The 21,178-nt window shown below is 44.8% G+C and overlaps 1 protein-coding gene across 3 annotated transcripts in view; it reads left to right on the forward strand.

Annotated features, from left to right (window-relative positions):
- Nucleotides 1–21,178, forward strand: part of ASTN2 (astrotactin 2) — a 902,747-nt gene that overhangs the window by 504,898 nt on the left and 376,671 nt on the right. For all 3 annotated transcript variants that reach the window (XM_063082086.1, XM_063082087.1, XM_063082088.1), the window contains one exon: nucleotides 17,881–18,031. In XM_063082086.1, coding sequence (XP_062938156.1) covers nucleotides 17,881–18,031 — 151 coding nt within the window. The remainder of the gene's footprint in view (nucleotides 1–17,880; nucleotides 18,032–21,178) is intronic.

Here is a 21,178-nt window from a genome sequence, read left to right on the forward strand (position 1 = left end):
CAGGGCGATGTGTCTACAAGCCAAGGAGTGCCAAAGATTGCCAGCAAAACACCAGAGATTAGAGAGGCTGGACTGGTGGCTTTATAAGAAGAGGAGATTAGGACAGAGACACATACAGAGGAAAGACGATGTGGAAGACAGAAGGGATGGAGACCATCTACAAGCCAAAAAGAGAGACCTCAGAATGAAACCAATCCTGCTGACACCTTGTTCTTGGACCTCTAGCCTCCAGAATTGTGAGGAAATGCATTTCTCTTGTATAAGCCACCCAGTCTCCCAGACTCAGTTATGGCAGCCTTAGCAAACTAATACAGAAAGTGACTATCCAAAGTCTCTCACAACAGCAGAGCAGAGACTCAAATCCACTTCTCCTAGATTCCAGGTCCAGTGGCTTTCTCCTGGACCCCAAGGCCTCCCAAGCAGCACAGGTCCCCAAGTTTAGATGTGTGAGATACAGGCTTCTAGTTGAAGCCTGCCTGTCTGGCCTTGAGACCGGATTCACCAAGCTTCTCTGTCAACATTGACCTCCACGTGCACTCTTGCTTTTTCTCTTCCCCCGCTACTTGCCTTGTGCTCTCCTGGTGAAGACAGGGCCCACATGGAAGCCCTCTTCCCTTGCCTGCTGCCCTCTGCTGGCTTCCCTCAGGTGGCACAACACAGGCAGCCCTCCTGGCCTGACCATCCCACTTCAGTGCCCCTCTCTCAGCACACTGCTCCAAAAAGCTCAGAATCTTTGTCTGGCTCTTTTGCTGGAAAATCTCAGGACATGCTGAGCCAAGTCCAAATGTTCTGAACTGAAGTTTCTTAATAGCTGGTAGACACAGTTTTATTTAAGCTATCACCTTGTATAGAAGCCTCTAATGGCTGTCCCGTGACAACTGTCAGCAATCTGAAGTAGGCCTACCTTGAAGGGGTGACTTGAAAAGAGGTATAAGAGCGGGCCTAGTTTATCCTCAACTTTCATGCCACTTATGAAAGAAAGGGTGTAGATTCAGAATCCCAAGTGTAAACATCTAATTGGCCTAATTGTCAGTTTACCTGCTCATCTGTAAGCCAGAGTTTGACAAGACACCTTAACTGATAAATCTATATAGCTGTATTTAATGTGTATTTGTGCATGCGTGCATGCGTGCGTGCGTGCGCGTGTGCGTGTGCATGTGCGTGTGCGTGTGTGTGTGTGTGTGGAGGGGGCTGTGAATTTCCACAAAGCCAAATGGGTTTCTGGTACAAGAAGAAGGGGACGTAGATATGGTGTAAACAAATGTAAGTGCTGTCCCCTGTGGTGTTGTCTCACTCCTGTCTCCACATTTTCAACCCAAATAAATGCCTCCTTCTCCTTGAAGTCTCTATACGTTCATGTGTGTTTGTCAGTGTCATTTTTTTCTTGCCTTGTGAAAAAAAAAATTTAACGTTATAGCATAAGCTTTTCCAGGTATAGTCAGCTATACCTGGAAATTGTGATTTAAAATTTTCACATAACGTCCAATTGTGTGAATGAACCATAGTGTTCATAATCATTTCCTCACTGTTGGATATTTGGACCAATTACATTTTTAACTCCATTATAGATAATGCTGTGATGAACATCTTTGTGCATACATCTCCACCTGCATTGCTCATTTTTCCTCTAGAATTTATTACTGTGATCACTCAGTCAAAGTGCATGAACACTTCAAGAGTCTTGATACACTCTTCCAGATTGCTTTCCATAAATCTTGGCAAGTTATACTCCTACAAGTGAAATAGGAAAATAGCATTTCACTACAAACCATCAGCACTGAGAATTATCATTGGACAAAAATATTTGGCAACTTGATGGATGAAAACTAATACCTTCTTGTCAAATAAATGCAAATTTAGACATATGGAAGCTTTTGGAGAATAGTTTACACTCAAAGTTTTCATTTCCTCAACCCCACTTTCTTGCAGGCCAGTCTCCTGTTTGCTTTTTGCCTTACCACTCATGACACTAGCTCAATGTAATGATAGTTTTCAGTCTGTGATCCTCTGTTATCTCCCTTCCTCCTCCTTTCTTCCCTCTGCTTTATTTCCTCTTCCTTTCCCCCGAGTGGCATCACTGATTTTTTAAAAATAATGCATTTATTTAATTTTGAATAAGCACATTTATACATACCTACAGTCCAAAATTTCAAAGATACAAAAAGATTGAAGTCTTGATCCATACACCAACTCCCACCCACCCCCCTGAACTTAAATTAGAAGTAAACTCTTCCCTTCTGAGCTCCTGAAGACCTTCCTAATAGTCTTTTAGCCATGTCTTTTCTACTCTGCAAAACTACTGGCTTTGTTGGGGACAGAGGCCATGGCTTTTCTCATATCTGACAGCTAATAGCTCAGGGCCAGGCGTAGTAGGTGCTTAATAAATAAATACCTCTGTAATGATGGATTGATAGAGCGATGGATGAATGGATGGGTGGATGGATGGATGGATGAATGATAATTATTTAATTATTCCAAAAGAAATTAGGAATTGTCATTTAAGGCATAGAATATCTAATGGTCTTGCAATTATTGATGATCAGTAGGTAATTACCTGGTGATTTTCACCTCATAAAAACCCCATTCATTAAATTATGCTACACATAAACCTGATACTTCAAGGTAGCAATAGTTCTTATTCAGCAAATGAATTAATCAACTAGTGTTTAATTACCATAACTCACTGTCCACTACTAAGATTTTTGCATGTAGCTGACAGACTAGCCATAGCTTTTTCCTGCCTATGATTTCCATTTTATAAAGTAATTATTTGTAGGCAGGTAGAGGTGCCTTGTGTTCTACAAGAGCTGGAGTCTCTTTAAAAATTTCTTCTAGCCTGTCAACACCATGCTGCTTCCTGAGGTGCAGACTGAGAAGCTCAGTAAAAGGGATTTACACTCGTTGGACTTGGCTCTGTGCTTGGTGATATGTGTGGCACTTTAAGTGGCTTATCTCATTGTGCCTTCCAATCAGTCCTGAGAGGTAGGTGCCATAATCACCACTTGACAAATAAGGAAGCTGGAGTCAGAGAGACTGAGTGAGTCACCTGAGGTCACACAGTGAGGCATGAGGCAGAGCTGGGATTCCAACTCAGTACCCTCTCAATCGAATCCTAAATGCTTTTCAATGCTCCAAACTCTTTCTTTCTTTTATTCTAACACCACTTGGAATTTTATCTCCTTCCTGCACTAGTCCATTCTCCAGGCTTTCTTGCATCTATCTGTATCTCTCTCTTTCTCCTCTACTCTCTACATATGCTCTCCTGGAATGTGCCCTTCCTGTCCTTCAGCCACATCTCATGACTACGGCCTGAGTATGAGCTGTGGGAAGGAGGCCTCCACTACAGGACACCTCCTTTGAAACCTTCCAGCCCCTGCTTCTGAGGAAGCAGGAGTCTCCCCCCAGCCTAGAGAACTGGAACACTTCCTCCAGGTTCCACTGGCAACAGGGCAACTGGGTGCGACAGCTGCTGATCCTCCTCCTCTAGGAGTTCCAGTGACATCTGAAGCAGTTCCCACTGAAAACAATCTGAGGGAATATTAAGTCCAGCCCTCTTTTCACAGACGGGGAAACTGAGACCCAGAAAGTACAGGGGTCTTTTCAATAATCACAGTGAACAAATAATAGAAACAACTTAGAATCCAAGTCTCCAGACTCTCAATCTAGTGCTTTTCCCACTATTCTAGTTCTCGGCCAGCTTGGCGACAAAGCATTTAGAGAACACAAGAGATTGTCTAGTTCCAAGGCTGTTGTCCCTGTTGCCTTACATTTCCCTCAGGGCCTTCTCAGCCCACTCCCTTCCTGGATCTTTGCTGAAATTCTCCCTGCACCCTTGTCCACCCTGTGGAAGCTGGCCATGTCTGGAGGCCTGGAGAGTGCAGGGCTCTGGCCATCTATGATCAGGAGGCCGGCATGGCACCAGGGATGGTTCAAGAAAGCCACTTTAAAGGACACTGGAGGAGAGAGAAATTCCAGGCTGGTGGCTGCTCCTGAGAATGTGAAGTCTAGGGAGCCCTGTGACCTTTTTAGTGACTTTATGGTGGTATAATTGATTTGCAAAAACCTGCACATATTTAATGCATACCTAATTTGATAAGTTTGGACATATGTGTACACCCGTGTAACCATCAATACAATCAAGGTAATAAACATACCCATTGCTTCCAAAGTTCTTTGTGTCCCTTTGGGGTATTTTTTTTTTTTTCATTTTTTTCTTTCTCTCTTTCTTTTTCTCTTTCTTTCTTTTTCTTTCTTTCTTTCTTTCTTTCTTCCTTCCTTCCTTCCTTCCTTCCTTCCTTCCTTCTTTCCTTCCTTCCTTCTTTCCTTCCTTTCTTCCTTCCTTCCTTCCTTCCTTCCTTCCTTTTTCTTTCTCTCTCTCTCTTTCTTTCTTTCTCTCTCTCTTTCTTATTTTTGTGATAAGAACACTTACCATGAGATCTACCCTCTTAACAAAACCTTTAAGTGCACAATCACAATACACTATTATTAACTGTAGGCACTGGGTTGTACAGCAGATCTCCAGAACTTACTCATCTTGCATAAATGAAACTTTAAACCCATTGAAAATAACTCCCCATTTCAAAGCGTCTTAATGAGTAGAGAGTTTCACATTGATCTTCGCAGTTACCTTCTCATATCCTCCAAAACTGAGTTCCTGTAGTTCCCAAAAGGGGAAGCATCAAGGGGCCTTCAGCTCTTGGAAGTTCAGATAAATTTAAAGACCATTTTACCAGGAAATTGGGCCAGTGGCATTTGCTCTTTCATTAACTCCTCAGCGAGTTCCTTTAGTTGTTTGTGTATACATCTATCCATTCATTTAAATATTCAATAAATATTTGCCACCCCCTAGTAAGAATCATTGCACTAGACACTGGAGGCACAGAGAGAGATTCCTGCCTTTAGAAACTCACAGTCACATGGAGAAAATAAAACCTGTCTCTCTTCCTCCCTTTCTGCTGTCTTCTCTGCTCAAACACCCACCACATTCTTCTCCGGGCCAGTTGCTCATGGTGGAGCTGAGCTGTGAACACTTACCTCATGAAAGGAGTTGAGGTTGGAGGTAGGATGGCATGGAGGTTAAAAAAGTCCCCAGCGTGAGGTCAGGCAGAGCTGGGTTTGAGTCTTGAGCTGTGTGTCCTGAAGCAGGTCTCTGCACCTCCCTAAGACTCAGTTTTTGCATCTGATAGGGGGCTGCAGATGCCTCTCTCACAGGTTGCTGTGAGTAGTGCCTGAGCTGATGCAGGTGGAGAACTCGGTATCTCAGGTATTGCTCTATTACTGTAAAAATAAAACATACTCGGGTTCAGTGAGGCCAGGGACAATGTGATTAACTTAATTGTCTTGGATGAATGACAGAAAGAATAGGCCTTCAAAGACGATGGGGATTGGTGGGCAGAGTCAAGCTGATATGCACTGGCCAAGCAGAAGCGTGGGGGTTGGACAGCAAAGTCGCACCTGCCTCCATTCCTCCAAACACTCAGAACTGCTCAGAAAGCTCTCTCCCTGTCACAAGTGCAGTGTCTCATGCTCCAGGATTCACTGTAGGCCATCAGGCAGTCCCTTGAGAGGGAGGCAGGAGCTGGCTCACCACCACTCCTGGGCTGGCCGTGGGAACTGCCTGTAAGTATGTGGCAGAAGCCAGGCCTGGCTGGGACAGGAGCCAGCAGCAGAGGCCCTGGCAGTGTGGGGCTGAGGCAGGCAGGAGAGAAGTCCCCCGCGCCCAGCTCAAGCTGGCTGCCCGGTTATAGCTGTCTGGAGAGCAGACCAGTTATCACTGTCACCACATAGCTACCTGGGCACCCCTCACAGGCTAGTGGCTGGACCTGCCAGGATCAGAGAAGGAGATGGAATGTGGAGAGGAGAAGGAATGGGGATGGGGGCTGCACTTGTGGCAGAAAGCAGCCCTTCCCCCATTGCCAAAGTCCTGCTCCCTAAGCTTTTGGTTCCTGATTCCGACTTTGGGTGGAATTTGGTGCCATACTGGGAGAAGACCAGGTACTTTAGAGCCAGATCCTGCTGGGTTTTTGTTACGGCTCCACTTTCAGGGAACTATAGGACTGTGAGTGACTTCACCACTTAAAGCCTCACTTCCCTCATCTGCAAAATGGGGTAATGAGATCTGCTATATGGGATTGAACTAGAAAATGTCTGTAGAACACATGCAACAGAGCTGGTGAGCTTCCTTTTCTCCCACCCACTGCACAGTTTTATGGTAGGCTCACTGCTATTTCTGCAGCACCCCTCTCTCCTCTCTCTCTTCGACATTCTATGCCTCTGTACGGTCCTCTAACACCTGTCCTGCCTTCCCCTCCTCCTTTCCTCTTCCTTCCTCCCTTCTTATCATTGTCCTCCTCTTCCATCAAAACCCAATCTATCATGCCTGCTCTAGGAGGCCTCCCCAGCTAGCCCAGGAAGAAGTCACTGCTTCTTCTTGAGGATCTCATGACGTGTCCTTATGTGTCTGTGATATATGGGTTTACTTAGGCTTCATATTAGAAACCTTTACTTTCTGTGGCTGCCCCCTCTGCATACTTCTTGCAAGCAGGGGCCTTGGCTTGACACCCCTAAGTGCAGAGTATCCAGCACAAGGCCTGACACCTAGTTGGTGATCAGAAAATTTGGAAATGCATCCTTACCACAGCACCTGCAGCAGCCGTTCGTGTGGATGGCTGCAAGAAACCTCTTTTACTCTAGAAGAAACAGACGAGGAGCCAGAGAAGGACTAATATTTGCATATTTGCACAAGATGCATGGCCTTGTTTGTCTCACCCAGTTCCCCAGCCACCCGTCAAGGAAACATTGCAATGCCACGTTTACAGATGAGAAACTGAAGCTTAGACCAGGAAGATCACTCGTGCAAGGAGAAACCCCTGTGGGCTTTTAAAACCTGTTTCTGAAGCCAAAATCTGCTCTCCTTCATCACACCACATGTGCCGCTCCTGGAAGGAACTATTTTGTGTGATCATAGCTGAGTTTTAATTTCCTGTCTTTTCCTATCTGGACCCAAGCTTCGGATTATGTTTACAAGGTAGCAGATATTCAGGGAAAAGCTTTTTCCATCAAAGTGTCAATCTAGGTAGGAGGTCTTAACCTGGGGTCCAGGCTAGAGGTCCATAAAATTACATGGGAAAATAATGCATCTTTACGTTTGCCAGCTTCTCATTGAAATTTAGTATTTCCTTCTACGACAAACACAGGCAACAAATACGAATGTGTTAATAGCACCTGTGACTTTGTCACCCATAGAAATTACATATAGTTTTATATGGTATTTTGTTTGTTACAGATGTCTTAAAATTTAGTTTATGCTCATCACTACTTTGAATTTATAGCTAGATCTCTTTATTGAATGTGTCAGTAAAGTAATATGTATATTATTATATTCCAGTTGGATTTTTAAAAATATTTTGATACATGATTTCTTTTTTAATGCTTTTGCATTTGATTTCATTTATATAAAAACATGATCCTAAGATGTGGCCCCTAGGCTTCTCCAGACTGACAAAGGAGTCCTGGGCACCAAGTTAAGAACCTCTGTTCTTTGGGCTTGAATAATTTTCAGAACTGATAAAAAGCGGGTTATTGTTAGTAACAATCATCACAATAGAAACAGGTATATTAGTGCTTTGCAAAGTGTTTCACATGCATTTTTAAATTTAATCATTCATTCGTCCAATAAAAATCTGGTGCCTGTACAATGTTCCAGCCATTGTTTAAGGCACTGAATTGCAGTGAGCATGAAAAAGCCCCTGCCTTCACGGAGATTTTATTACCTCGTGTAATTCTTATGGTAACCTAAGAATTAGGTATCATTATTCATAATTTATGCTTGAGGAAACTGAGGCCCAGAGAAGTTGAATGAATTGTCAAAGTTCTCTCAGCTAATAAGTCGCCAAGTCTGGGTTGTTTTTATTTCTGATTTCCCTACTGATTGTATAAATCCCCTGAGTTCCTCATGTGCAAAACAATGGGAATAAAAGATATTCTCTCTCTCTCTTTCTTCATTCTTATGTTTCCGCCTTACCTCTGACAGTGAAATTGGCAATTGGGAGCAGTTGTCAGCATTCTTGGGAAGCCACATAATGTTATTAGAAATTTGAGCTGAGAAGACTTAGAGATTACCTCATTATTGTACAAATTTCCAAGGCCCAGAGGGGATAGAGGGTCACCTAGGGACCCACAGCAGAGGGAGGCAGAGCTGGACCCGGATCCCACACCTGAGCCTCCAGGTCAGTTCTCTTTCTGCTAGAGGGCACAGCCCTGTGTACTCTCTAATGGTGGGCTCTCCTGGCTCACGGCAACCCCTCTGCCATCCCAGATCACCAGCGTCTCCCACAGTCCCAGGCAGCAGGGTACACTTCTGGGCAGCCACTCCTGAGAGGTTGGGCCCCCCTCCTCTAGAGCCCATCTGGATGAGTGTCTCTCTGAGCTGAGTGCTACGAGCAGTCCTCAGTGACTCCACGTGGGTATTGCATGAATAAATAATCCTCAAGCCTCAGCAATTGTCACTGAACCTTTTTTTTTTTTGGTTTGTTTCCTTTTTAAAATAATGATAGGATTTGCAAGAGATAAGAAAAAGGGGGTTGGTAAGGAAGAGGATTTCTACTTCTGAGTAGTCAGAACAAGTACAAGGAGGAGGTGATGGCTTTTTGCCAGAGGAACGACGGCCTCAGAGATCAGATGGACACCACAGTCACTGTACATGGGTGGAAGGGGGCAGCAGGAGTGGGAGGGACACACGTCCTCCCAACACTCCTGGGGAAAGACCTGGTGGGACAGAACTTGGCAAGCCCACAGGCTAGTTTGGCTTCAGGGCCTGATACTCCAAGGAAATCTGCCTCCCACCCCCCTCACTCCCACCCCCAACTCCCTAGATTAGATTGGTCCCTCTTCCATAGGCTCTCACAGTACCCAGTATTTTTAAAGCATCTATCACCATTTGTAATTATAGATTTAGATATAGAGAGAGGCATAGGCATAGGTACAAATATACAGACATAGATGTATAATACAGACGTGGACATAGGTACAGACATAACACAAGCACAGGCATAGGTACAGATGCACATGTTGATATTGATGCAGTACTTGCTGAGTGGCTCTGTTTCAGTAACTAACTGTAAGTCCCAGAAGGACAAAGCCCAGTCTGTTTTGCTTTCTTCTATGTACCTAACCTTAAATTCCCATGGTGAGTGCTGGGCAAATATTCGTTAAATGAACAAACGCATTCCCCAAACAAGACAGCCCTTTATCGAGGGTCTCATTTGCACCTGGTGGTGATGAGGGGCTTTTACGTCTTTTAATTCATTGAATTCTGACCCATGACCCTGTGCATTGAATACGATTGTGTCCATTTCACAGATGGACAGTGGACGTCACAATCATTTTCTCTTTGTTCCCAAGACCACACAGCTGATGGGCCTTTTTTTCCCTCCTCTGCTTCCTTCAGCACCTGTCCTCATTCAGTGAACAGCTGCAGCAGGCCCAGCCCCTTAGGGCACTGTGAGCAGGGAGGACGCTCAGCATGCAGGAGGCTTGCAAGCTACTCAAAGTCACCAGACACTCACAGGAAGCTATGAGGCCACTCTGCACAGCAATCTATCTCCTCAGCCTAAATGAATGCAAACTGTCATTGCCAGAGGAAGGCAAATGTTGAGTGTCAGCTGGAACACCAGTCCCAGAGTCTCTGGGTGGGAAGGGATCTTAAAGAGGAAGGCAGGACACGGAGGAGGCTGGGATCAGACTCTCCCTGGGTGGAGTCTAGCTCTGTCACTGTGACTCACAGCCAATCCCCTCACTCCTACAGTGCCAAGTCCTGCATGTCAGTGTGCACATTTCTGTTCAAATGGAAAAACAAAGGTAATAGCACGATCCCTTAGGGGTATGGTAAGAATGAAATGAAATAATCCATGTGAAGTCGAAGTTCTCATGTCATAAATTCTCAATAGATATCAGCCCTTGCTATTGCTATTGTCACTGTGATATTGGATATCCCTCCCATGGAAGCTTGACTCCCCTGTCATAGCTTCCTGTATGGTGCCTGTGAGTAGCTTGCAAGCTTCCTCCACAACCATCCCAGAAAATGGCCATCCCTCTTCAGTCTGCATTCCAGCAGAGGCCAGAGCAGTGCATTGGGAGGTAGCATTCCCATTGCCGAATAGCTCTGACTTTGGGAAAGCCTAAATCTGCCTCCCTGTGTCTTGTGCCAGCTCACCCTGTCCCTCCCCTAGAAGCCTTTTGTCAACTAATTCTTATAAAGCAGTCACCACGTACCAGGCACTGCTACTACTAATACTAGAATGAATGCTTTACCTACATTACCTTCAGCTGGTCTCAACACACCCTAATCCTTCAAACGGTGCCTCAGTTTCTTCTTCTACAAAATGAGCATAATCGTATCATTTGCATCATTGTGGTCTTGTGAGGATTAAGTGCATTGGCACATGCAGTGCTTAAAATATTTCTTGACATATTACAAATGTGTGGTGAGCATTAACTTTCGTTGTTGTTGATGCCATGATGACTTTCTATAAATCCATGTTAATCTAAATGAAAGCAGGATCTGCTTTTAGAATCCCTTGCTCTTATCCCATAGCTCCAAGGGTGAAGTCCAGAATCCCAAGTGCCTGGCCCTGAGAACTCTCTGCTGCCCCTCCTGGCCACACCCTCCTCCCTCTGGACACTCCAGATTCCCTGCATCTCTTCAAGTTCCCCCAGTCAGGGCATATCCTCTCCTACCTCCATGCTTTCTCATATTCTGTTCGCTCTGCCTGGAATTTCCTTATCCCCTACCACCCTCCTTCTTTTAGCTAATTCCTGCCCATCTTCTATGTCTCAGGTTTAATGTTGCCTCCTTTTGCCTCCTCTGACCCTGCACTTCCAAGCTCTGGGTGGGGAGCTTCTTCTTGAGGGTCTTATGGCCCCACTTATCATTGCTGGGCTAATTTTTCTTTGGCCTCCATAGCACAGACTACGTCACATCCTTTCCTATGTCCCCCAGAAACCAGCCCAGAGCTCAGAACACATTAGGCATCAGTGAAACATTGTAAGTGAGTAAATATGGGGTCCCAGATCCTCCTTCCTTCCCCTACATTGAGCTCCTGACATTCTCAGGCATAGTTCTTGCAACTTTGAGGGACACTGTGATGGCACTAATTATTACCAGGTTGTATTAATCCATTTCTGTGGCTTATAACAAAAAGCACGGAACTGGTGATTTATAGGAAAATTAAATTTCTTGCTTACAGTTTTGGATGCTGGGAAGCCCAAAGTCCAGGGAGCATTTATGGTGGGGGCCTTGGTAGTGGCAACAGTGATGGCAGAGTATCACGTTGCAAAATGGTGGAGCAGAGAGAGAGAGACACTAACCTCCTCATTCACTCTCCTATTAAAGCCTTCCAAACCATGCCCATGACCACCATTTTAAATCCATTCACTACATCATGATCCTGCAATCTAACCACCTCTTCAAGGCTCCACCTTCCAATTACCATAATAGGATTTCCTTCCCTCAACAGTTACAGTGGGGATTAAGCTTTGATGTGATTGGGGGGGAATCCCATCTACAGCACAGGTGTTGGGCACTTACTGTGTGCCAGGCACATATATTATCTAATTTATTTCTCATGCTCATTCTGCTAGCTAGGTATCAATATCCCTATTTTCCAGATGAGAAAATAGAGACTCAGAGTTGAAGGGACTTGCCCAAGGTCTCACAGTATGTGAAGCGGGGATTCTACCGCAGGGCAGTCTGACTCCAGACAAACCTGCCATCTTATCTGCTGTTCTCCACTGTGGCTCATGCTGTTGTGTGCTGGGAAGGTTCCCTAAGCCCCAAGGTGGAGTGGGCAGAGGAAACTTGATTTCTATCAGGGAGCTGTCCTAGGTTCCTCCTTCCTGGGGAGCTCAGGAAACGAGGTTGCTGGTGTTAGCAGAGAATGATTAGTCTGCATCTCTGGGGGAGTTGTCACAGTCTCAGCTGTGTGTCATTTATTCACACCTCTCTGTGAGTGACACAGACCTTTCCTGGGGCTTATTAACAGTGGGCCATGTCAGCATCTGCTCCCAGCTGCCCTGCCTATGCATGCCCTGCATGGGGCTCAGGCTGAGTCAGCCAAGTGAACCCAGGTGACACATTTGAACTTGACCAGTCAGGTAATGAAGGGATGGAAGCTTCACCGAGCCTGGAGGGGTCTGGCTGACTATGTTTTAAAACCGGTATTATCAGAAAAAAATAATTAAGATGCCAGAGCTAGAGAGTTGCTTGGAAACATTTTGGACAATGTCTGTACTTAATAGGTACAAAAACTGAGGTACTGAGAGGCCATAGAAAATCCATAATAATAATCAGCTCAATACCTGGCATGCAGTAGGTGCTCAAATATTTGCTGAATGAATGAGTAATGAATACATTCGCATTGGGTTTTAGAGTTTGAAAAACGTATTTCCACGTACAGGTATCATTTTATTGTGTCCTCACAATAATCTACACAGTTGGGAGTGAGACAGATATTGTTCCCATTTTACAGATGAAAAGGCTGAGTTGCAGAAGAAACTTAATGTGGGAGAGAAAATGTGGTTCTGGAGTTGGACGTTTCTGGGTTCAAATCCTAACTCCAGCGCTGACTTCAGGATTTTCACATCTAAAACAGGAAACAACAGTCCGGCCTGCTGTGTCTTTCTGTAAAGACAGATTTATTGAAACATAGCTGTGCTCTTTCTTGGGCAGATTATCTGTGGCTGCTTGTGTGGTACAAAAGCAAAGTTGAGTAGTGGGAACAGAGACTGTGAGGCCTGCAAAGCCTACAATATTTACTATCCAGCCCTGTACAGAAAAGTTCGCCACCCCTTGTTCTGTAGGGTGGCTGCGAGAATGTATGTGAAAAGCACTCTGCACAGTGCCTGGGGTGTGGTTGGTCCTAATTAAAGTCGGTCTTTTCTCCTCTCAAATGAAGGCACAGATCATGTGGGAAGTGGTTTCCTTGTGGTCCTTTTCCTAAGATTTTTCAGGCCTTTTAAATGACCCAGTGTGTCATGAGAAGTCTGGAGCTGGAAGCATAAGGGCGGTGTTAGGAGCTCTGCAGTAAGAGTCAAGGTGGTCTAGTCCTGCTCTGTCCTCCTGCATGAACTTGAGCACTTGCCTCTGAGCTGGATGTAATGGGGTGAACAGTGTTCCCCCAAGTTATTGTCTACCCAGAAGCTCCAAATGTGACATTATTTGGAAATAGGGTCTCTGCAGATAAAGTTAAGGTAAGGTTACAATGGATTGAGGTGAGCCCTAAATCCAATGGATGGTGTCCTTTTAAGAAGAGAGGACACACAGAAACGTGAGGGAAGGAAGACCATGTGATGATGGAGGCACAGACTAGAGTCATGAAGCTATGAGCCAAGGAAAGCTGAGGGTTCCCAGGAGCCTTCAAAGCTAGGAAGGGCCAAGGAAGGATTCTCTCCTAGAGCCTGCAGACAGTCTGCCATCACCTTGATTTTGGACTTCTAAACTCCAGAACTGTGAGAGAATAAATTTCTTTTGCTTTAAGTCATCCAGTTCATGGTACGTGTTATGGCAGCTCTTATAAACTATTATACCATGTTTTCCCCTTTTATTCCAACATGGACTGAGGCTCTCTGTTGGAGACCACAAGCACAGGTCAGGAATCAGGTGCTAGGAGGTACACAAAGAGAGTACAGGCTCTACCATTCCCATTCTTCCTCCTCTAAGACACAAAGAAATTGGACGCAGTTCCTACTGGCTGTACCATTAGGAGAGCTCTGACTTGCCCAAGACTCAGACCGAGTTGTTGAAACTTAACATTGGTACGGGGCAAGTCAGGAAGATCTGCAGTCAACGCCTGGCCTTGCTGCTGCATGCTGGTGTGAACCAGGGCAGGTGATGTGACACCCCTAGGACCTGGCTTCCCTGGCTGCACAGTGGGAGCAAAAGTGTGTAGCTCACAGGGTTGTCGTGACAATCAAAGGAGACAGTACAGGGAAGGAACTTAGCACAGTTCTTGGCACATAGCAGGTGCTCAGGAAATCAGAAATAATGCAGATGATGTTGGTGATGACAGTGATTTCTGGCAAAGCTGGGACTCTCACCAGGTCTCCTGATGCCCTTGTTTGGTGTCCATCAGTCCAGCCAACTCTGTCGCTAATGTTTTTCCCTTGATCCCTTCCACTCCACTATTGGGGCAGCTGTAAGACGCAACAGACCCCAAACTCTAGACTCAGCAGCTGCCCTGAGGGACTGATTTCCAGGTTAAGAAAATACCAGCATCTGCCTTAAAATCCTTTTCTCTCTCATGCTTAGATTCTTTATTTCCCAGCCTGACGCTGTCATGTCTCTTGACGTAGTAACAGCCCCTGTGTCAGGTCTTCGTGTTTTAAGTAACGTTCTCCTCATGCAACTGATGATCATGAGGAATCAAGCCTTTTAACAGCTAACAGCCTCCTTATTTGTGTAGCCTGAACTGTCTCTGGGTCCCACAGGAAGGTGACATTTTTGCTTGTTTTTCTCTTCCCTTTCTCTGTGTTTTCCGTGTCTGCTCTCCACGTCTCCGAGCATTCTCTTCCTCTCAGTGTCTTTCTCTCCACTGTCATTCTGGGCACCGCGTCTGTGTCCCCTCCCCGCCTCCTCTCCTGCCTGCGATGTTCTCTTTTCTTTTAATTTCTGTTTCTTACTCCTGTTTCTCTCCTGTGTCTTTCTTTTTCCTAGTCTGTCTCTTCCTTGTTATGTCTTTTCACACACTCTCTCTGCACCTGCAGTCGCTTTCATCTCCTCTGTGTCTCTGTGTCTCTGGGCCTCTGTCTTTCCATCTGTCTATCTGGTCATCTTTTTCTGGATGGTGGTACATGCTTCTGCCTCCCTGTTTCTCTTCTTTCTTTTGCAGTCTCTCTGCACATTTATCTCTTTTCTTACTCCCTCACTCTCTCAGCTCGTCTCCCCGTGTCTTTATCTCCTCTTGCTTTTCCATTTCTTCTTCTTCCTCTAAGGGTATGAATATTTTAATAGCCTTAATGTCTTCAGGATCCTCAACTCTTCCCATGATTCAAAAGTGGCAAGGCTCCCAAGAGCTTCATTTCACGAACTATTCATCCTCCCCCCCATGAACCTGTCACCTCTCTCTCTACAAAGTTGGGAAGTGAGGGATAATCCTGACAGCTCCCCTCATTCTTTGCTTTCTGTCTATACTGCAGCCCTGAACTTGAACGATTTGGAATGGGAACCGGAATTGGGGATAGGGTGAGGTCCCCCTTGAAAAGCTTACAGCCTCTCTGGGAGACTATGGAGCTGGAAATTAAGATCAATAAGATAACAGGTTCAAACAATGTGCTCAAAGGGAATATAGATTAATTTTAGGGGGGGTGGAATAGAGAAGGTTTCATAAAGTAGGTAACAATAAACTCTGTGGGGGTAAGGACCACATCTGATGTCACTGCTGTATCCCCAGTATCTAGAATAGTGCCTGATATATAGTAAGCACTCAATAAGAATGTGCAATGTATGAATGAATGAATATGAATAGTTTTCAAGGATTCTTAAGATTTCATCAGGTGGAGAATTTAGAGATGAGCGTCCCAGAAAGAAGAAAGAGCATGATTAAGGATTCAGACAGATAAAGGTACATTCTGCTCCCAGATCCCCTCTTCTGGGCTGACCCACCCCTCCCCCTGCTGTGGCCCTCAGCTGCGTCCCTTACTGGGCATTGCCTTCAGCCCCAGGGAACTGCCTCACCCATGGATACCTCCTTCCAGATGGCAATCCTCGGCCAATGACTGGCTGAGGTAGGAGTGCTAAAGCCTGAGTCCCTTGCCTCAATGCAGGACATTCATAAAGGGTAATCCCAGCTCCAGAGCTCCTCAGTTGAAGGATAAACTGAGGCTTCAGATCCACATTGCATGTCAGCCTCTCTCTTTACCCAATCCTGTCATGCTCACTTTCTACAGGTGTATCTCCCAACAAGGCTCTTCAATAAACCTCCTGTATGCAACTCTCCAATTCAGAGTCTCTTTTCAGAGAACCCGACCTAGGAATGTGTGTTCAGGGAAAGAGAAGAGGCCTGTGGCTAATAGATCGAGAACATGAGGCTGGGGCAATGTAGTGGACAGGTACTCAGGACCAGATTGTGAAGAGCCTTGAATGCCAAGGAAACAAATTTAGATTTCCTTCTCTAAGGACTGGGGAGCTATTGATCAGAGGAGTTTCTAATTAGAGCTGGGATTTATCATGTTTACTGGCAGTCAGCATGAAAGATGGGACATAAGAGGATACGACTGGAGGCAGGAAATGAGTTAGGAGACCTGTCTTAGTCTGTTTCTGTTGCTTATAACAAAATACGTGGAACTGGATTATTTTTTTTAAAAAAAACAAAATTTATTGCTTACAGTTTTGGAGGCTGGGAAGTCCAGGAAACACATCTGGTGAGGGTCTTCTTTGGTGGTGGCTTTACAGCAATGCAGGGGTATCACATGTCAGAAAATGGTGGAGCAGAAAGAGAGATAGCTACTCACTCACTCTCCTTTTAAAGCCCTCAGAACCACGCTCCTGACCACCATTATTAATCCATTCACTAGGGCATGGTCCTACAATCCAATCACCTCTCCAAGGTCCCACCTCTCAATTACCATAGTAGGACTTCCCACCCTCCCAACAGTCACAGTAGGGGCCAAGTTTCTGGTACCTGGAACTTTGGGGGACGTGATTTAAGCTTCAATGAGTTTGGGTGGGGGGACATTCAATCCACAGCAAGACCAGGTTTGGAGCTTCCAAGCCTAAGGAGGGAGAGAAGGGGCGAAAGTGAGAAGGATGCTCCAGAGACGTCACCGGCAGTGCACATTAGCCTCTTCCTGCTGCACGTGCATACACAGCATCTCTTTCCTTCTGCAGCTCCGGGCTCCATGAGGCATATGTCAGGGAAGACTATAGTGCCTCTTCTTACTGCCTGTGGTGCCCTCTTACTATCTCCTGTAACTGTGGGAATCATATGTACCTCGGTGCCAGCATATCTCTTGTTTGCAATTCTTTCTCCAGAAAACAGCATCCAGAAACTTTCGTCTTTATCCCCTATCATAGAGAATTCCATCTTACAGAAATCTATCTTATAGAATTTTAGCAGATTCATAGATGATGTAACTAGTCTGGTCTTATCTTTTGGAAACCTCATTTAGGAGAAATTAGGTGTTTCCCTGAAATCCTATGATGTTTCCAACAGCTGTAGCTGACAGTCTTGATGGTGTCACTTGCATGCAGTAGTCTGAAAAATAATGTTCTAGGGTCCTAAGGCAAACTCCTGTGTTTGTGTCTTGGCTTTGCTGTTTATAGGCTGTGGGATTTGGGCTAAGTCCCACAATCTTTTATAGTTTCAGTGGCACATCCATAAATTTGGAATAACAGGAATGTGCCCAATTGCAGAGTTACTATAAGTAGCTCTAGAATCTTCAGAAACAGATACGACGCAAGTTCAGAGTTGTGTAGTGGGAATAGCTTTCTGTTTGGACTCAGATGAAACTTGTTACAAACTTCAGTTCTGTGACATTGCAAGCTGGCTGGCCTTTAGCAAGACACTTTGCCATTTTAAGGCACAGCTCACTTACTGGTAAGATGGAAATCTGACATCTATCTTCCAAAATTATGAAGATTCATGAAATAAAGGGTACAAAATTCTATGTCCATTTCTATCTGTCACAACTAGACCTAAGCACCATGCCATGTAATGCCATACCTGTTGTTTCTTTTTAATATTTAAAAATACTTATTTGTACTATTTTCCTGATTACAAATAGAATAAATAATGTTTCAAAAGTAATGAATTCACATTATTATTTTTTTTTTAAATCTAACAATGCAGATGTCTTTAGGGTTTAACCATCCTCTTTCTCTCCAAGGGAAGAAGCGATGCTGTCCACGTACTTTGAAACCATCAATGACCTGCTGTCCTCCTTTGGGCCAGTTCGCGACTGCTCTCGGAATAATGGGGGCTGCACTCGCAACTTCAAGTGTGTGTCTGACCGCCAGGTGGACTCCTCAGGATGTGTGGTAAGCTCTCATTGGCCCAGGAACATGTCACTGGCTGTGGCTGTAAGGCCATCTGCTGGACCTGTGAAGGGAAGCTGGTCAAGGAGGCCCACACTACCCATTACTTCTGCCTCTGTGGCCTTCAGCACACCAGACTGACTTGATTTCCTCATCTGTAAAGTGGCATAATTAAACACACTCTTGGAGTTGTTGGAAGAAAGAAATTAGATTTTATAACTTAAGTGCCCACCATACAATAGGTCCTTGAAAGCTCTTGGCCTCCGCAAGCTTACAGTCCACTAGGGAGTGAGATAGGGCATGCCTTACCTCTATGAATACAATGGGGGGCATGTTGCTGAGATGGAAATAGTACAGAGTAGGTGCTTTGATGTGGTCTAGAAGAGAAAGTTTCAGCTGAGACCTAGCCTTTGTATAAGGCTTCCTTGGGAAACTGATGTTGGAAGTGGCTTCAAAAGGTGGGTCAACTTACATTAGGAAGACAGTGGGGGCCACTAAGGCAAAGATGTCAAGGGAGGGAGGCAGCCTTATTTGCATGGAGTTTTAATATCTAGTGTGAAATAAGGATACAGAAGGAGATATGTATGTGAGGATCCCTGTTGCCTACAGAAGGGTGTCCAAAAATTGAGGATTTGTTTGATAGGAATGACCTAGGATTGTTGTTTAAATTGCAGGTCCCAGGGTTCCACCCCAGACATTTTGATTCTGTAGAAGGGATTAGGTCCCAGGAACCTCAATTTTTAACAAGTGAGTGAGTGCGTGTGTGCGTGCGTGCGTGCGTGCGTGCGTGCGTGCGTGTGTGTGTGTTGGCGTCTCTTGGCAGTATACTTGGGAAACATTGTCCCATAGGTTAAACTCAGCCTGGCATTTCATGCCTTTCTTCTTTTGGCCATATTCCAACCTCTCCAGCCACATCTCCTACCACTTTCCTTCGTTCTACACTAGAGCCAAATGGAGCTGGGTAGATGTCATTCTCTGAATATTCTTGCTTGTTTAATGCCTCAGGGCCTCTGCTCATGCAATTCTTTCTGCCTAGAGTGAATGTTCTCTCAGCCTATGTAGCAAACAAGTGAACATCTTCCCAGATTTGTCTCCTTTATGAAGCCTTCCCTGTCCCACAAGATGTCCCTTTTCTCATCCAAGAGGAGTGAGGGCACTCTTCTAGGGATCACGACTGTTTTCTGTATCCACATTTATTATATCACCTGTGACACTTTATAGCATGGACTGGTTTTCAAGTTTATTTCTCCCAATAAACTGAGGGAGAACCCAAGGAATTTGTTGATTCAGGTCAGCACTCCAACAGTACCCATCTCAGTAAATTAGGAAGAAAGGAGGGGAGGGATGGGCCAGGGATGTGAATCCCTGCTCTAAACTAGGCTTTCTGAGAGAGACCCAAGGGAAATGGAATACACAGTGAGTCCTTAATGTAACTACATGCCCGCTGAGAAATAAACAAAGGCCAGGAGACCAATACAAAGAGGAAGCTTCTCAAATATGAGAAGAGGCAATGAAATTATATTTTAGATCAAAGATCATCACATCTTCAGAGGTGGATGGGCAATTGGAGATTTTATTGATTAGAATTTTATAGGATTACAAATGACAGAAACTCATCTCAAACTAGTTTAAAGAAAGAGAGGAAATGTATTGTCTCAAATGGAAGTCTAGAGACAATCGGATTGAAGGGTTCAAGCAATGTCATTGGGATTCCTTTTGTTACCTTATCTCTGCTTTCCTTAGCTCAGTGCCATTCTCTGGTCATCTGCACCCTCCTTCAGGACAAGAACACCTCTTTCCTAGTCCCTCCAACTATAGTTACAGGATTCCATCTTACTGGGCCAATTTGGAATCTCTCACTGTGGTCAGGTGGGTTGACTGGGCTCATCCTAGTACCAGTCACATGTGGAGCTTGGGCTAGGGAGCAGCTAACATCTGAAGCATGTGACCCTGGGATGGAAGAAGGCATAGACTCTCAAGGAAAAGTAGGGTGCTGGCTGGCCACAGGTAAAGGAGTCTTGGATGCTAGGTCAGTGTTCATCAGCCACCATCTACTTCAGAGTATTGCAATTCAGCTCTTCATTTTGCATATTAGAGAGCTAAGACCCACTGAGGAGAGGAGGATTTGCCCAAGTCTTAAATCCAGTCAGTGGACAAGCACCTCAAAAGGATATCACAAATCTGTGCTCTGTTTAAAACATGAGGCGGACTTTTCTGAAAGGATTAAGTTGTCTGCCTCTTTCCTCTTTTCCATCAGTTCTCTTTCCTGAACTAATTAAGCTCCTTATCCTTGAGGATAGATGTCCCAGAACAATGATGCCTCAGAATTCAGAAATTGTGTGTGTGTGTGTGTGTGTGTGTGTGTGTGTGTCTCTAAGCTGAAGTTGTCTCTCTTTCCCTATCATTAATATAAACCGAAAAAATAAAAATAAAGAGAGAGAAAGAACATTCATTCCCTGGAGGTTATAAGAAAATCCAACAGTCTGATGAGATTGTCAAAGACCTTCCTTTCTAGATTAAAGATGTAATGTTAAAAATGCAACTCCAGGGTTCAGTGGACATAAGGCAAGCTCTTCTCTGTGACTTCAGAATAAACAAGACAATGCCCACTTTTATGCTGAGATTTAAAACCCTTTCTCTGTAGACTCTACCACACCTGCGAAGAGCAACTTTTCTCATGGCCTATCTTCTATGAAATTCGATCTGGTATAAAAATAATAATACCTTATATTTTTAGAACACCTTATTGTTCTCAAAGCATGTCTACATCTAATAACTCTTTCTCACAGCAAATCAGGACAATAGATTCCCTCCTGGATGTGGATACAAGGCTCAGGAAGCAGAGTGATGTTTCCAAGGTCTCACCACCAGGAGGCAGGACGGAGGACCTGTGCCATGTCTTCAATACCATTGTTTGGGCCAGGGCCACTTTGGGTGCTTTCCCAACTGGGAGCTGAGACAAGGCGGCAGTAAAGAACCATGCAAAGAAGCCTGGTCTTAGTGAACCGGGTTTAAGCCTTGATTTGGTCGTCGTCCAGCTTTGGGATTTATGTTGCTCTCAGCCCCAGTTTCTTAGTCTTTCAAACAGGAGCAATGATTCTTGAACTCATAAATTGTCTGAAAAATCAAAGAATATAACTGGCAATAATT

This window comes from Cynocephalus volans, chromosome 17 (assembly GCF_027409185.1).
Source record: "Cynocephalus volans isolate mCynVol1 chromosome 17, mCynVol1.pri, whole genome shotgun sequence".
NCBI lineage: Eukaryota > Metazoa > Chordata > Mammalia > Dermoptera > Cynocephalidae > Cynocephalus > Cynocephalus volans.